General features: G+C 36.3%; 3 protein-coding genes across 3 annotated transcripts; 2 read left to right on the forward strand and 1 right to left on the reverse strand.

The window, feature by feature from the left end:
• Nucleotides 1-10,929: 10,929 nt before the first annotated feature.
• BDBG_00531 (MFS multidrug transporter) lies at nt 10,930-14,109 on the forward strand. The gene is made up of 5 exons (XM_002629239.2): nt 10,930-11,959; nt 12,055-12,301; nt 12,369-13,683; nt 13,737-13,823; nt 13,881-14,109. The coding sequence occupies exons 1-3, from the start codon at nt 11,166-11,168 to the stop codon at nt 13,305-13,307; spliced, it is 1,980 nt and encodes a 659-aa protein (XP_002629285.1). The 5' UTR covers nt 10,930-11,165; the 3' UTR covers nt 13,308-13,683; nt 13,737-13,823; nt 13,881-14,109.
• Nucleotides 13,136-14,751, reverse strand: BDBG_00532 (uncharacterized protein). The gene is made up of 2 exons (XM_002629240.2): nt 14,116-14,751; nt 13,136-14,030 (listed from the first exon to the last, which is right to left on the reverse strand). The coding sequence occupies exons 1-2, from the start codon at nt 14,557-14,559 to the stop codon at nt 13,923-13,925; spliced, it is 552 nt and encodes a 183-aa protein (XP_002629286.1). The 5' UTR covers nt 14,560-14,751; the 3' UTR covers nt 13,136-13,922.
• Nucleotides 14,752-15,186: 435 nt separating this feature from the next.
• On the forward strand, nt 15,187-16,983 carry BDBG_00533 (3-deoxy-7-phosphoheptulonate synthase; the record flags this gene model as incomplete). The annotated part of the gene is made up of 6 exons (XM_002629241.2): nt 15,187-15,238; nt 15,314-15,423; nt 15,484-15,547; nt 15,630-15,722; nt 15,778-15,829; nt 15,885-16,983. The coding sequence occupies 6 exons, from the start codon at nt 15,187-15,189 to the stop codon at nt 16,975-16,977; spliced, it is 1,464 nt and encodes a 487-aa protein (XP_002629287.1). The 3' UTR covers nt 16,978-16,983.
• Between the last annotated feature and the right edge of the window lie 742 nt (nt 16,984-17,725).

Consider the following 17,725-nt stretch of genomic DNA (forward strand, 5'->3'; position numbering starts at 1 on the left):
GCTTTTATGAGAATTGAACTCTCTTTCAAAACTCATCAGATTCAGATTCAGAGAAAGAGAATATATCACTTCTCAACTATATTGATAAAAATGACTGAGAATGGTCTGATCTTACACAAGATGAATTAGAGTCAGCTATTCTCTCAAGTTCAGTTAAAACTGCTGCAGGGCCTGATTCAATTAATCACTTGATTATTCAAAATATATACTTCTACTTAAAGAATGAATATTTTAAGCTCTTTTTCAATCTCTTGAAAAATGAATATCATTCTGAATGCTGAAGAGAACACACTGAAGTGATCCTTGTAAAATCTAATAGAAAAACTTCAATTCTCAAGTCATATAGAGTAATATCTCTATTGAACTGTCTAGAAAAGGTTTTAGAAAAGATAATAGCTACTTAACTATCTTTTATAAGCTCTATCAGTAATTCTCTTTTATTCAGTGAATAAATGAGAGATAGAAAACAATGTTCTGTAATTGACACTGTTCTCTCAGTTGTTCATGATATTTAAATAGTAAAACATGAAGATCTGGTCTCAACTGCAGTTTTTATTGATATAAAAGAAGCATTTGATCATATTTCAAAGTCAAAGTTAATTCAGACTGTGAAGATATTAAAACTGTCACTTTCTGTAATAAAATAAGTTCACTGTTTCATGTCTAAAAGAATTATACAACTTTTCTTTGATGAAATAAAATATGACAAGACTGAGATAAAAATAGAAGTACTGTAAGAATCTTCAATCTCACTCATTTTATTTGCAATATACACTGCATATCTATTCAAAAATAGAAATATGAGAATAGTGTGATCTCTGAGTTATATGAATAATATTGGTCTAGTCTACAGCTCAAAAACTATCAAAGAGAATTTGAAAGTGATTGAAGAAGCTGTAAAGAAAATCTTTGTTAGAGCAGATATTAATCAAATTCAATTTAATATGAATAAAACTGAGTTAATTCATTTCTTTTCTAGATTCAATGAGAAAGAACTATCTCTAACTCTTTTAAATTGAGAGATTAAACTCAGTGTAAATATCAAATGATTAGAAGTATGATTAAACTCCAAGTTGAATTTTAAATATCACATTCAACAAAGAACTGTCAAGACAGAAAGACTATTAAACAATATAATCAGACTATCAAATACAGAGAGAGGTCTATTCTTCCAGGCTATGAGATAGTTATATATAGCCTGTATTATCTCAGTAGCTGATTATGAAGTTTAAGTTGAATGAAATAATTAAGGAAATTTCACTGAACTCTTTCAAAGTCTGCAAAACAGATCTTTGAGAAGAATTCTGAAAGTATTCAAATTATCTTCTATTAAAGCAATGAAAATTGAAGCTTCAATTCTCTCTTCTGCTATTAAATTTGAAAAGACCTGTATGAACTATGCTCTGAGAGTTATAATGATGAGCTTAAATCATATAATCAGAGAAAGAGTCTCTTCTTCATTTTCATTAGTTAACTCTGGAAATGAACTGGATTGAAATAGATTTCTTGATTGAAATGAAAATAATTCTTCAAAGAAAATGTCTTCTCAACTGTACAACTATACTCACTGATTAAAAATTAATTTTCTTCTTTAAATATTGAAAAAGTTGATCATGAGAAGATATCTCTCTGAAGAGAAAAGCTTGAATCTCTTATAGACTTACAAATAAGTGAACTATCTAAGAAGAAAGAATATGAACAGCATTTGAAGAGAATTTCTACAATCAATATAGAAGACTCTATTCTGATTTATTCAGATAACCTCAAAAATGAGAATTTGAATAGATTAGACACAGACATTGCTTATACTGAAGATAATATCAATTTTATCTCAGATTTCTGAAATTTAGGCTGTGAATCTGAAGTCTTTGATGCTCAACTATTTATAATAGTGAACACTTTCAAACTCATTGAAATAAAATCTTATAAAAGAGGAAATAGCTTGAAAGAGGCATGAATATTCTCTGATAATCAAGCTGCTTTAAAAAGACTTAGAAATAGTCAAATTCATCATAATCAAATGAATCTTGAACTGATCTTAAACTCTGTTTTGAAAATTCAAAAGAGAAGAATATCAAAACTGATAATTCATCTACACTAAGTTCCTGCTTATATGAATATTCATGACAATGAATTGACTGATTCAGTTGTAAAAAAGAGTTCAGAATTAAGCAGATCTCTTTAAAAAATTATGTCCTGATCTTTCATAAGAAGAAAAATAAAAGAATATTATTTAGATAAGTGAAATGAAAGCTGACAGAAACAAAAGAAGAGTATACATTATTCAAGATTTGAAACAAAATCCAAGTAGAAATCTTGTTCAATTAAATGTAAAAAGAAAATATTCTCATCTATAATACAGCTGAAACTAGAACATGGCTATTTCAAATCTTATATACAAACATTTGATGATAGATTTAATTCAATAGAATGCTCATTCTGCAATGCAAATGAGAATTCTGAGTATATTATAATACACTGTGCATTATACAATAGTCTCAGAGTCAGATTGAAACAGAAGTATGATTCAAATCAATTAAATATGAGATTCTTATTCTCAACTGAGACAGGAATTAAATACTCAATAGACTTTCTATCAGAAACTCAACCAGCTACAAGAAAATGAGTAAATTCAGAAATATCTGAATATGAATAGGAGGAAATCAATCAGATATAGTCTGTTAAAACAGCTATATACTATCTTTTAATAATTTGTTTTATTATAGTCTCTCTTTACTTTATCTTTTTCTTTCAATTTCTTTCTATCTATCTATTTGATGTGTCTATCTTTAAGACTGTATTCTCTTTTCTTTTGTCATGATATTGTCAAATGATTTCAAACTATCAGAAGATGTTAAAATACTGTAATTTGTAAACAGTTTTTGTATTCTGAGCTGGAATTTTCTGATTTTGCATATCTGAAATTGATGAATGTATAATAGTTAACTTTACAGATATAGGAAAAACCCTGAGAACTAAAAGTTCTCAGGTAGATGTCATAGTCTCTGACTGCATACATCTATAATTGAAGAATAATAATAATAATAACAGTATCAAAGAATGATAATTTATAAAAATAAGTAAAAGATTCACTTATAAATACTTCTCTTTAATGAGAATGATCTCACAGAAAGTGATTCATCTGTGAGATGAATTTATGTGACAGTTATATACAAATCTCACAGAAAAATGATTGAAGATTAACTGAAATTCTTCAGTTTAAAAGATACAGAATAAATGTGTGTAATAATCACATAAGAATCTTACAGAAATATTTGAGAGTTAACTGAAACTTTTCAGAATGAAAAATGTGAGATGAATCTGTATAATAGTCAGAGAAAAATCTACAAATTACAAAGAATCTTACAGAATAAGAAACTGAGTGACAGACTGTTTTCTCTTTATAATAATAAGAGATTTTTCCTCACTGAGGTTTTTTATAGATATAAAGAGTTTTTAGTGAGTATCACTGCAGTGCTGAGTCTGATTCTATGAAATCACTTAGTGAAAAACTTCACAGATGAAGTTTTAGAGAGAAAAGAGTATATAAGAAATCTTACTTCTTACAGATTCTTTACTTCTATTTCTATCTCTTATATAATTAATAGAGTTAGCAGCTCCTGACTATACATAACTATATAAACTAGAGTTTGTGACTACTATTTATAACTTATCTTAAATACTATTATATATTTACCTTCTATATTTATGTTTCTACTGTGAATACTTCTAGTAGCTATCAGTACATATCATATCAAGCTGTAAACACTGGAATAATTACCTGCCAGTACTTATTCTTACACTTATAGCAGATAAGATTATTAATAAGATTATTAAGATTAATCTCAGAAACAGATATCTTTAAAAGTTCTTAATATAGATTTGTAAGATAGATTTAAATAAATTGTCAAGTAAGAAAGTCTTTGAATATTAATCAGTTATAAGTATTAATTTCATTTATTATTATTTAGCAGTACTTTATATATAATATATTATTATTATTATAATCAGTGATTATTATAATAAGAATTTTATTATATAATTTAAATTGAAGATCTACTCAGTGTGTTTAATATTTTAATTTAACTACTTACTATAATACAGCTGAGTATCTTATCTTGATAACACTGTAATTATTAACTTAATTCAGTTTTAATTGAATAAGTGTTTACAGCTCTGTTTTTACTGAGTTTTATATACACTCTTATAATCTATTTTCTTTATAGTATTAGATCTTTAAATCTTTATCTATTAATTAAGAATCAGAGAAAATCTCTTTATCTGTAAGAATATAAGATATATCAATTAAAATTACTTTTAATTCAATTTCGCAGTATTAGATATTATAGTCTTTTAACTCTGAGAGTTTTATAGTAATTTTTATTTTAATATAACTATAATTATTCTTCAATTTATAAAACTTATCTATTTTAGTAATTGAATTTACAGCTATAGTAAGATTAAGATTTATTCTCTGTTTTTATAGTTATTACTTATAGATAATTTTCATTATATCTGTCTCAGAGAACTCTGTCTCTTATTAATAAGTAAAGTATATTATTATTTTAGTGATCTTATCAGCAGAGCTATTTTAAGTAAGTATAGAGTATTTTATTAAAAGAAGATCTTCTTTCTCTTTTAAACTTATATTATAATCTATATTTATTTTAATTTAAATCTTCTCAGCTGTCTGAGATAATAATTACAGCCTAAATAGCTCTTATTCAGAGGTATTATATATATATATTAATTATATCATATATCTTCTACTTTTAATAATTAATACAGATTTAAGTGAGATAGTATTATCTTTAATAGTGAAGCTGCTTATTGAAGTATATTCACTGTCTATACTTATATTCATGTGAAAATACAGAAGTTACTTATAAACTTGTTATGAAAGTCTGTAGTGAGTTAATTAACTTCAAAATCAATAGAGTTCTTTTAAATTTGATTTATAATAAGTGACTGCAGAACTACTAATACAGTATTTCAGAATATAATTAGGTCTTCAATTTAAGCATAAAGTATAAGAATTTGATTTTAAGATAGAATTAGCAGATTCTTATGCATAAGTAGAGATACAACCTGATGGAGGTGATATAATAGAGTAGTTGATTGTATTATCAAGATCTAGCTATTGTGCAGCTTTTATGTGTGGTTGGCATTCACCAAGCGATCGGCGAACACCTCGTTTAGGCGGAAGCAGTCAGCCCGTAGAGGGAGACAAAAAAACTCTTTTCACACATTTGTCACTATAGACTGCTGTACGGAGTACAGGCGAGGCCTCAGCAAACAATTTAACCGCGCTGAGATTCTCACTACACTATGAGCTCCACTTCACAGACCTCTCAATATATACTCTGTAGTTCTCCTGGGTGTATACACTGTAGAGCTCCCTCCCGGCCCGGCAATGAACGCCCTCAGGTATATAGATATAGAGTTTCCCTGTGTATAGACCCTCTTAGTATAGAGGCCTTCTGAGTCCTGTGTATAGAGCTTCCGGGTATAGAGGCCTCTGAGCATAGAGACCCCCGGATATAGATTCCTCTGAAGGCTCTGAGTATATACGTACTGTTTCTATGTGGCTCATTCTTCATACAACCTCCAATGAGGAGATCTTGATTGTTAATACAATTAATGTGTGCTCATTGAAACTCTTGGAGGATAACGTTGTTGTGTTGTAATCTAACTACGCGAGTTACACTAAATGAATAGGTTGGGGTGGCACGTGACTAGGGTAGGTGTAGTAATCACCAACACCCCTCCTTGCTACACTGTGGCCTATAATAAGCCGCCACCCGGGGCCTCCCCCATTGTCAAATCTTTCAAAAATGCAATAATAATTAATTACATGAATCAGACCCTGATTTCCTCATTAGGAAAAGCGTCTGTACAGCAATAACTGTAAAAATCAAGAAATACATGTAAAATCTATTGATCTGCTGTATCATTATTATCATTCAATCATTTCTTCTTCTCAATTTCCTGAATGCTAACTCTCTTGACAAATTCTTCAAATGCAGGCTTTGCCAGTGACTTGATGAGTCTGTCAGCTATGTTCACTGTAGAATCAATATATTTTATCATGATTTTCTCTTTTTCAATTAAATCATGAAGAATATGATATCTAATCTCAATGTAGTATGATCTTCATATTAAGAATTCTTCCTTTGCTAGATTAATTGCTCTCTTATTATTAACTTATAGATGTGAGCATATTTTCACTTTTTCATTATTTATTAACTCAGTGTTATATAACATATCATTCAATCAGATTATCTCATAAGCTGTCTTACTAGCTACAATATATTCAGCTTCTGTGATTAATTTGATAATATATGTCTGTCTCTGTGACTGCTATAAGATTGATGACTCATTAATCAATATAATATAGCTGATAGTTGATTTGTACTGAGAATTCACCCCTGTTCAGTTCAAATTGCAGTATATCACAGAACTCAGGCCATCTTCTATCTTCTTCTTATACAATATGTCATGGTTTTTTGTCTTCTTGACATAATGTAGGACATGCTTCAACACTGCTCAACATGCTTTGTATGAACATGAGTTAAAATACAAGAGATAGTTGACTGTGAATGCCAGATCTAACTAACTGCTTGAGACTAAATACTGCAATGATCTCAATTCTTGATGATATCTTATAGCTGTAAAGTTGTCATTCAATGCATCATTCTCATCAGATGAAAATTTCAGTTATATGCCTGTTATCATAGAGATCTCTGCAGAATTTATCTTATTCATGTCAAAATCTTCAAGAATCTTCTCAATATAACAGCTCTGTGTAACTGCTAGATTATCATTTCTCTGGTATTTAATCTTCATTCTCAGGTAAGGTTTATCCTGTTTGACTTCTTTTGTCTTGAATCTTTTTCTGATTTTCATCAAAATTCACTCAATTTCACTCTCTTCAGATCCTGTGATTCGACAGTCATTGACATGTAGTATCAAGAATAACTTGTGAATTGAATGATAAAGAAATTCACTGTTATAAGATGAGATCTTGAATTCTAGATTTATCAAGTATTCTATTGCAAGGAAATATCATGTTCTTGCTGTCTGTTTCATTCTGTATAAGCTCTGATATACAAGCCCTACTAATTCACCATAACTGTGTTTAATCTCTGTGAGTAGTTGCATAAATATCATCTCATTCTGAGGCAATATCTCATTCAAAAATGCAGATACATAGTCAATCAATCTGACTTTTCAATCTCTTACTGTTGATATAGTGAATAAGCTCTGTGATGTAGATTCAGACATCACTGCTGTATATAACTTATTATAATAAATATCTTATTATTGTAGAAATTCTCTAATCACTCAATAAGCTCTAAAGTGAATGATTTTATCCTTGTTATTCAACTTCTGATTGTACACTCATTTATCTGTAAGAATATTCATTTCTGAGGTCTTTTCAATGATAATATATATCTTCTTCTGTTCAAAAGTTTCCACTTTCTTTCTCATTGTCTGATGTCAATGTTCCCAGTCATGACTTCTTTTGACCTCTGTCAGTGTGATTGAATGATCATTAAGAACACTGAGTACAGAATCTTTATTATTCACAGAGTCATTTATATCATTATTAACAAGTTCTGTCTCATTATCTAGTAGATATGTCAGTTTCAGTGTGCTGTTCATATCATCATCAGCAAGTATCTTTAAAATATCAGGTTTATTCTTTGTGAGTCTTCTTAGAAGACAGTGCTGTCATCTCTTCATAGTGTCAAGAATATTCAATTTCTCTGACAGTTTGACTGCTTCTCTAATGACATTCATCAGTGCTTCTTCTATTGTCAATTCTTCATTAAAAACAATATCTCTTACAATCTCAAGCTTTTGAGTTGCAGAGTCTCAGATATAATATTAATGCAGTTCTTGATATTCAACTAATTATCATTACTTACTGTCAGTTCTATTCATAAGCTTATTGATAATCTTCAGATTCTTCTTATACATCTTACAATCTCATCTGCATATTCAATGAGCAGAAGATTGAACACCTGTTCAAGCTTTAAAAGAGAATAATGAGGTCTCTCTCTAGCATCTGTAAATCTTTGTTAATGTTGAGAATATGTTGATTATCATGACTATGACTTGAATAGCTTTATTTCAAAGTTCTCTTACAAGTCTGCTATTGAATAGTAAGCTTCTTGTCTTTTCATCTATAATATAATTGATATATTCTGCAGGGCTGTTAAACTGTGATGTATCAGATGTAGTGATCTTATATGTGATTTCTTTCTACTGATAGTAGATCTTTAATTCATTACTTTTAAATTCATCTCTGTCATCTCAGTGTAAAGTCTCAATTCAATGTTGAGTAGTAATCTCAATTCTGTTAATAAAGATTATCAAATGCACAGTGATCACACTCTTTGATATCATAGAAATAATTCATCTGTAGTGTGTGACATTATCTGTAATACTCATTCAATAATTAGCTCTCTCATGAGTAGAGAGATTAATTTCATTATATAGTGTACAGTCATCATCTGCAAGGTTTATAAAGAATCTCATTGTAAATTTGACAGTTCTTATCATTGATATAAATGTTGAATGTGTTATTTTTATCTGTACACAGATCTTATAGAATGATAAAGCTCTGTCACTCTTGATTCTCATTCTCACTCATGAATCTGCTGCTAATTTAGTGATATTCATGAAATTGAGATGACTAAGGTTTTGATGCTATTATAACATTATGTGTTCAATAATCTTGATATTCTTATTGAGCAATGCTAGCAGAGAATCTTTTTTCTCTACAAACTGTAGAATTTTCACAGATTCAAATTCATTATTTAATATTATAAATTGAATCAAGTCTCTAGTTATTGATTGTTTTTTCAGAATGTAGATATTCTTATCACTCAATTTGACAGTAAAACTCAATATCTTGTCAGAAGAGATTAGTAAGATTGAATGAGTGTTTTCATAGATCAGTTACTTATATGTATAGCTCTGATGTATAAGCTTCTCAAAACTTATAAGATTTATCTTCAGCTTGAGAATGTAGCAGATGTTCTGCAGCAGCAGATTCACTTCTTTAACTGATATATTCATCTTTTCTATAGCTGTTGTGAGAGCTGTTAATCTGTCAGTCATCTTCAATATGATATTAACCTTCTACAGCACTATTGATATGAGATTCTTGCAAGATGTAGCATGAGCACCAGATTCAGAGTTCAGAACCCAGATATCTTTGTCAGTTTAATCAGTAGAATAGACTGTTTCTATTATATGAAATACTTACTCAATGATATTATGAACTGATACTGAGCCTGTTTTATTCTTATTCTTATTCTTATTCTTACTGCAGCTAGTAGAGTGTTTTTCAGAAAATTTCAATCAGTAATCTGTTTAAATATGATCAATCTTCTGATAATAATAACATGTTTTAATAGCATTATTACTCTTTCTATTCAGCTTGATGAAATCTTTGTTCTTATTCTCAGAGATCTTCTTCTTCTTCTTTCTATTCTTTCTGTTGAAATCTTGAGTATTATTTGCAGAGATCTTTTTATCAGAGATGAGAGATTCATTAGTAGCTGATAATTATAGAAGAATATCTTGATACAATCTTATGAAATTATCTTCAAGTGTTCTAGTGTTCTCATTCTTCTCTATTACATTCATTCAATTCTTTATAAAAGATGATTAATCTTTACTAACTTCTGTAAGAAGTCTGTTGAAAAACATGAAATCTTTGATATTATATTTCAATTGAATATAATCAGTTCTGATTGTAATTAAATGTTTGATAAATATATGATCAGAACTCTTTAATTTTAATATTATCTTAATTAATTCTTGAAATAGATGAGTTCTGCAGATAGCAGATCTCTTAGTGAAATTATTCTCTATAATAGATTATAGAGAATAAGCAGATAGTTAAGACTTCTTAAGTATAATAAAGTAAGATTTGACCTGCAGAGTGATTGCAGACTATATATAGTTATATAATCAGATATTCTGTTCTGATTAAAAATGTTATATATTCATACTGATATTCTTATTAGAATTAATCTACTTATTATTAAGAATATTATCTGTTTCAGATTATCTTACTGTAAACAGAATCTCTTCTTTTCATATAGAATAATTTACAGAGTTAGTGAGTATAACAGACTTCTTTATAGATCTTACTTAATCTCTGAATTTATTAAGAATCTTTATTAATACAGATGTTTTACTCTTCTATTAAAGATAGTTTATTAAATCTGTACTGAGCTCTTCATTTTTATCTCTATCTATCTTCATTTGCTTGACTTCATGCTGAAGTCTTGTAATTTCTAGTCTTATATAAGTCTTCTTACTCACAGAGTTATTATTATTCTGATCACTTGAGCTCTCTGTATTATCTGACATCTCACTGATGTTCTTAACTGAGTCTTTATATTTATTATTGAACTTGTCAGACTGTTCTTTCACAATTGTATTATCTAGTTTAAACATCTCAGAAGCTGTCTTCTGATTCATTATTAATATTAACAGTGATCTGTGATCTTGCATTTGCTGCTCTGATGTTTTCTCATTTCTCTGTCTTAGAGACATGTATTCTTTTGCTAAGTCAGGTGTCCCCTCAGATCTTAGATTAATCATGAGTTCAATCACTCAATAAATCATCTAGGCATGCTTGTAATGACATGTGAAGATGTCAATTGTATGTTATTTTGCAGCTTTTCTTTGTGTAGAGGGCTTCATAACCTCTTGAAGGATAATGTTGTTATGTTGTAATCTAACTACGCGAGTTACACTAAATGAATGGGTTGGGGTGGCATGTTACTAGGGTAGGTGTAGTAATCACCAACAGGAACAACTTGTATAAAATAGCAATTTGACACATTTGTCAATATAGACTGCCGTAACTACTGTAGTTACTTAGTCATCCGCCACCATGAAATTCTCCGTTCGGCAATAGCGATTGACCGGCTGGAGTTGTCATATTTCTCCGCACGACGGTGAGTTTACGCTTCACCTCCTTTCTATCTTCATACACATCACAAAGGAGACAAAGACACGGGCTTCACCTAGACAATTATCCCAATACAAAATACTTGGACGTCGTGGCACAGGAACGTTGCCAGTCACTGTCTGCCTGTATTTATCTAATCAGCGAGTTCGGCATTTCGGTTCTGTGGATGAGCTCGCCCCAACGTCGCTCCCCTCCTGTTATCTTACATGGAAATGTAGCGTCCCGCGTAGGGGCCAATGCTCGCGAGAATGACGATGATTCCATTGCAGCAGTTGGGGTTGATAGGGAGAGCTCCCAGAGTGATATATATGAAAATATAGATGCCGATTCGTCAAGTTTGGAACAATTGAGCGGAGATACAACTGACCTTCACGGTCATCTTTTAGGGAAAAATGGTTTCAATGGGCGGATAAGAAGAGGCCACTCACCTGCTGCTTTGCAGCTTTCCAGTTCTTGGGATACACAGCCATCCTTGGCTGAGGAGGGCGAGACAAGCGCGGCGAATATTTCGAGGTCAAATGGGAATAATCGGGACGATGAAAACCCAGTATCATGGCGGTCTTTACCAAACAAAAGCCAACTGGCCATTCTAACCATTGCTCGATTGTCCGAGCCGCTCACCCAAACTTCCCTACAAGCGTATCTCTTCTACCAACTCAAGTCCTTCGACCCACACTTGCCGGACTCCGCGATATCTGCCCGAGCTGGTCTCCTACAGGGCTGCTTCACTGCAGCACAGTTTGTGACAGCCATGATCTGGGGCCGACTTGCAGACACTCATTTCATGGGAAGGAAAAGGGTGCTTGCAACAGGCCTTTTTGGAGCGTCTATTATGTGTGTGGGATTTGGATTTTCTCAGTCTTTCGTCGCTGCTGCCATATTTCGCACTATGGGAGGCGCCTTGAACAGCAACATCGGCGTCATGCGGACCATGATTGCAGAGCTTATCGTGGAGAGAAAGTGCGTTTGCCCATTTGTGAAACTATGATAAAGCTCCGAACGGCAACATGGCCAAGTGCCGAGTCCTAGAGAATCGCTGGCTAATAGAGTGCTAGATACCAATCTCGGGCCTTCTTGCTCCAGCCAATGTGTTTTAATATCGGCGTTGTAATAGGACCTATACTAGGTGGACTTCTCGCTGATCCTCTGGGTAACTATCCAGGTCTGTTCGGGCCGGGTTCATTCTTTGGGGGCCAACACGGCGTCTGGTGGATGCAGAAGTGGCCATATGCGCTACCAAATCTAATAAGCGCGATATTGGTCCTGATCTCTACGCTAGCTGTTATCCTTGGATTGGACGAGGTGGGCTTCATTTCTATGCGCGCTAACTCCTTTGAATTTGTACCCCCTTGACTAACCTCTCTTGCAGACTCATGAATCAGCTAAGTATCGCAGCGACTGGGGCCGAAAAGCGGGTAAAGCATTATGGGGATACTTTAAATACGGTCGTTCCTCGCATAACTATCACCCAATCGACGGAACTTATGATGTCGAGACCGCAGGAGAATCCATCGATCTGGAGAGAAGCGTACAAGGATCAGTGCCAGCAACACCTTCCTCAGCCCGGGCACCCCGACAGCAACGCATGCCTTTCCGTCAAATCTGGACACGGAATGTCATACTCACGCTTCTCACCCATTTCGTCCTCGCCATGCACCTCAGCTCCTTTAACGCCCTGACTTTCGTCTTCTTACCCACACCTCGAGCCCCCGAAGGAAGCCGCCGTGGGTTTTTCCATTTCGGCGGCGGTCTCGGCATGCCGAGCTCCAAAGTCGGTTTCGCGACCGCCATCATCGGCCTTCTCGGCCTCCCACTACAGATCTTGGTTTATCCACGCGTTCACTTCCGTCTAGGGACGCTAAAGTCGCTACGGTCATTTATACCGTTTTCCCCTCTTGCCTATGTCTTGGTTCCATTCCTAACTCTCGTGCCGAACCGCGCATATCTCATCTGGCCAGCTCTGGCAGCAGTTTTTTCCCTCCAGGTTATTTCGAGAACATTTGCGCTCCCTGCGGGTATTATTCTGGTTAACAATACTGTTTCGGATCCGACCGTGTTAGGTACATTACATGGGGTTGCACAGAGCGTGGTCAGCTGTGCTAGGACGCTGGGTCCCGTGATTGGTGGTTGGGGCGTGGGGATGGGGCTCAAATATAATATTTTTGGTGCGGTTTGGTGGGCTCTTGCAGTTCTGGCGTTTTTGGGATGGGGCCTTACTTGGACTATATTCGAGGGCCGTGGGATTGAAGAGAAAAAACTCGAACAAAATCATGCAACTGGAGGTTCCGAGCATCGAAGGAGCAGATGAGGTATATCGTAGGTCCGTTTTAATTATGACATTGGACCTTGATCTTATGATGAGACTATGATTATGGAAATGCTGCACTACTTATATATGTTTTTTAGTCTATCTACTTGGATTGTCATATTGGGATAATGGGATACATATGTTGATCTCTTGGAAATACGGAACGCTAATGACCTCGAAGTTATACCCGTAGTAGCTAAATCATATACATGGATCTTCCAAAACACACAAAAAGGATGCTTCCTGTTGGTCAACGTCGTCATACTCTGCTACCGAATATACTTCTGTATAGTGTCAGGGTCTTCTGAGTCCGGGTCCTCTGAGTCTTGCTCATTCATTTATGAAAGAACCCTGGAAATGGACCATATAACAAAATGTACGTCCCTTTGGAAGGTGGGAGACATATTCCCCAGTTATTCATGATTGTAGTGCATTGCGTCCTCCAAAGGCCCTAGGATCACTGAGATAATGACTGTGTCCATGTCCCCCAAGTGTTGACGCCTTTCTAAATTGAAGGTAATGCCTTAATATGTCCTAGGTTGACGGAGCCGAGACATCTGATGACGCTGATAGGCCTTATCCATCGAACGATTTTCCATTCCTTGTTCCCTGTTATCACGCTGCCGGAGGAGCAATGTATGCGCGAATAGCTTTGATTGAGTCTCCCTCGTGTGTTTTCAAGAGTTCCGTAGCTTTTACTTTTGTAAGATCAAGCTGATCCACCTACATCCAATCAATCAGCAAACGACTATGATAACCCAGGTAGAAAAAGAGACCAAAAAAAAAAAAAAAAAGAAAAAAAAATTACCAAGAGCCCAACATCCTCCGCCGTAACCTTTACCACCTTCTTCTTCACCGCCTTCTCGACCTCCCCCGCGTCCGGTTTCTCCTCGGCCTTAGTTTTCTTCACTTCCGCATCCTTTTTCCCAGTCCCCATAGCAGCACCTGCACTTGAACCGCCAGCTTTCCCCATCCCCGCGATAATCTCCAACCTGCTCATCGCCTTACCCAGAGCCTCTTGGTCAGCTGCAGAGGGAACAACCGCTCCCGCGGGGACGTCTCTGTCGTGTTCGGAGGCGGAAGTTTCATTGGCGGTGTTGAGAGAGGAGAGCGCAGCCGCCGCGGCACGGTCCTCAGCATTTGTAGGAAGCTCAGAAGCTGATTCGCCGTTAATATTATTATCATCGCTGTTGTTGTGGCTGTCCGGACCAGGCTCCGCAGCTGGATGGTTCCGACGTTTCGAGGCAGCCATAGCTAGTCTCAAGTTTAAGTCGCCGGGAAAGGGGGTCTGTACTCCGTATGGGGGAGGTGGATTACGTGAGTCTTTGGAACAGTTGAGCTGGTCTTTATTTCACAAAACATATTCTAAATTCTCTGAGGTTCACTCTTGACCGCGGTTGATAGCGACAACGTATGTTATACATACCTTGGAGGTCGAAGGAAGGAGCGGAACTGCTAATTTTAACCCCGCCACCAGGCCAGCTTGCTGACTCACCAGGTCAGTCTGGTCAAAGTATCCACGGCCCAAATTTTGTTCGAGACAAATTTTCCCCAACAACCAACGTCTTTTCCTTCGCAAGAAAATTTGTTAAGAAATCATATATACGCAGCCCGGTTGAGAGGCTGTGCTCTCTGTCGTATATCAGTGTTACGCGGTTGCCAGCGGGTTTTATATATCCGCTTCCATCACCCCCCGACACTCCTTTTGCTTTCTCCTCGTTGTAGAGTAACATTAATGTTACAAAGCTCGAAGCAATATTTCGATCATTGATCTTGCGACATTGAGAAACACCTAGCGTCGAACCAGCGTCATATCAGCCCTATCTGCGTTTTGGCGGGGTATCCGCGCCTCTCAATCTAAGAGATCTACCAACTCGACATGCCTGCCGCCATGAAACAACAGCTGCCCAAAGATGCTTGGACTCCATCTTGTATGCCCCATTTGAAATTAGCCTTTTTTTTTTGTCTTTTTTGTTTGGTACATGATAGTTGACAATATGGAACAGCATGGACAACAAAACCCATCAAGCAAGAGGTGGTGTACGAAGATAAGGAAGGCTTGAAAAAGGCCCTGATTGAGCTTCAGTGTCTACCTCCATTGGTGACTCCCCAGGAGGTATGAACCATGCACGCGGGAGAAACTGTGCTAATCAAAGATGCTAACTTCCCGGCCCAGATTGTTGAGTTGAAACAATGCCTGAGAAAAGTAGCCCTTGGGAGGGCTTTTGTTCTTCAGGGGGGTGAGTAACGGGACCCCTATGATTTTATATACCTCATGAAACATTATATAACACTTCGGTGAACTGACATTGCGCCGGGAAGGCGATTGTGCGGAACTCTTTGATTACTGCAATCAAGCAACAATTGAGTCGAAGATCAAATTGCTTTTGCAGATGAGTTTGATTTTGATCTGGGGTATGATTCTGAACACCACTATTAACTTCGGTTTCGTGGCTCACTCTACAAATAGGTGCAAATAAACCAGTAGTAAGAATTGCTCGGATGGCTGGTCAATTCGCCAAGTAAGTTGAATCTCTCGCTGTGCATTGCTTTCATATAATACTTACAGTCATCAAGGCCTCGTTCAAGCACGACTGAAACCGTCAACGGCGTGACCATGCCTGCATTCCGTGGTGACAATATCAATGGCTTTAAAGCGGATCCCGTTTCCCGGAAACCTGATCCATCACGCCTAGTTTCTGCGTACTTCCATTCCGCCGCAACTCTAAATTATCTAAGAGCAGCTCTTTCATCCGGTCTAGCTGATCTACACTCTCCACTGGACTGGGGACTTGGTCACGTAATTACGCCGTCGATAAAAGACAAATATGAACAAATCGTATCCAGAGTAACAGACTCGCTGCGTTTCATGAGAACCGTAGGTCTCGACACAGACCGCGGAATCGAGACCGTGGACATCTATACCAGCCACGAAGGCTTAATGCTGGAATATGAGCAGAGTCTCACCAGACTCTGCCGTGATCCTCCAGAGCCAGGATCGAAACACACCCTCCCAATAGGAGGAACCATTCCCTCCTCCCCCTTCCCATCAAACAGCCACTACGCGACCTCAGCCCATTTCCTCTGGATAGGCGATCGCACACGCCAACCCGACGGTGCCCATGTAGAATTTTTCCGCGGTCTCTCCAACCCCATCGGCATCAAAATCGGCCCATCAATGGACCCAGACGAACTCATCGAGCTCCTCAACATCGTCAACCCAGACAAGGAAATTGGCAAAGTAACCCTGATATCACGCTACGGCGCATCGAAAATCGCCACGTACCTACCTGGACACATCAAGGCGGTACAGTCCTCGGGTCATATGCCTGTCTGGCAATGCGATCCCATGCACGGCAACACACTCACCACGCCGTCGGGTCTCAAAACTCGCCATTTCAAAGATATCTTGTCTGAACTGCGGCAGGCGTTAGAGATCCATCGCGCACAGGGCTCGTTTCTGGGCGGTATGCACCTGGAGCTGACTGGTGAGGCGGTGACGGAGTGTGTCGGTGGTGCGGCGGGCCTGACGGAGGATGGGTTGCGTGAGCGTTATACCACTTTCTGCGACCCGAGACTGAATGAGAAGCAAGCGCTGGAGTTGGCGTTTTTGGTGGCGGGGTTCTATCGGGACCGGATGGCCGAGGATGGTGATTTGAATGCGATGTGATGATACCGTTTTGTATATGTTTTCCTGGCGGTTTCTAGAGGGAAAAAACGACATACGTACGGGAACAAAAAGTTTTGTAACTTACCAGTGAAAAGATAGGAAATGTTCACATAGATTGCGATAGAGTGAATATGTGCCTTTATAAACACAATTACCATCCAAGCCCAACCGTCGTACGAAAATCGACCAAAGGAGAAAGGCGACAGAAAGAAATTCAAACTCAGTTACCAAAGTTCACGATCCCCAAGGCCGTAAACTTACATAAATACGAGGTTTGAGGGAACGGAAGAAAGTTGCAAGTAATACCAGGTGGTATGATACATAGTACTATAACCGTGCCAACTGTTGGAGCTACTACACAAGCCGTGACCCACGTGACCCACACACATATCCTGTAGCATCCGCCCTAGTGGCGTTGCCGTAGCGACCGCTCCGCCTACACGTGATCTCATATGTAATATATATATGGCTAGCTCTTCCTACATGAATACAATGGATTAACCTTCCCACAGGTTATAGCCTGAATAGCACGTTTTTACAAAGGATTACATTATTTTTATTTTTTTCTTACTTTTATTTAAAAACATCTGTACAAGTATTGAATGTGTTCACTCTGAATAGAAGAATTCTTTTACCACATTTACATTGCATGTTTTGAGTGTATCTGCTTAGTCAGCAATTGAAATAGCAGAACTCTACAGTATAACATAACATGTTTTTTTTTTTTTTTTTTTTTTTTTTTCAATTT

Source organism: Blastomyces gilchristii, assembly GCF_000003855.2.
Source record: "Blastomyces gilchristii SLH14081 genomic scaffold supercont1.1, whole genome shotgun sequence".
Taxonomy (NCBI): Eukaryota; Fungi; Ascomycota; class Eurotiomycetes; order Onygenales; family Ajellomycetaceae; genus Blastomyces; species Blastomyces gilchristii.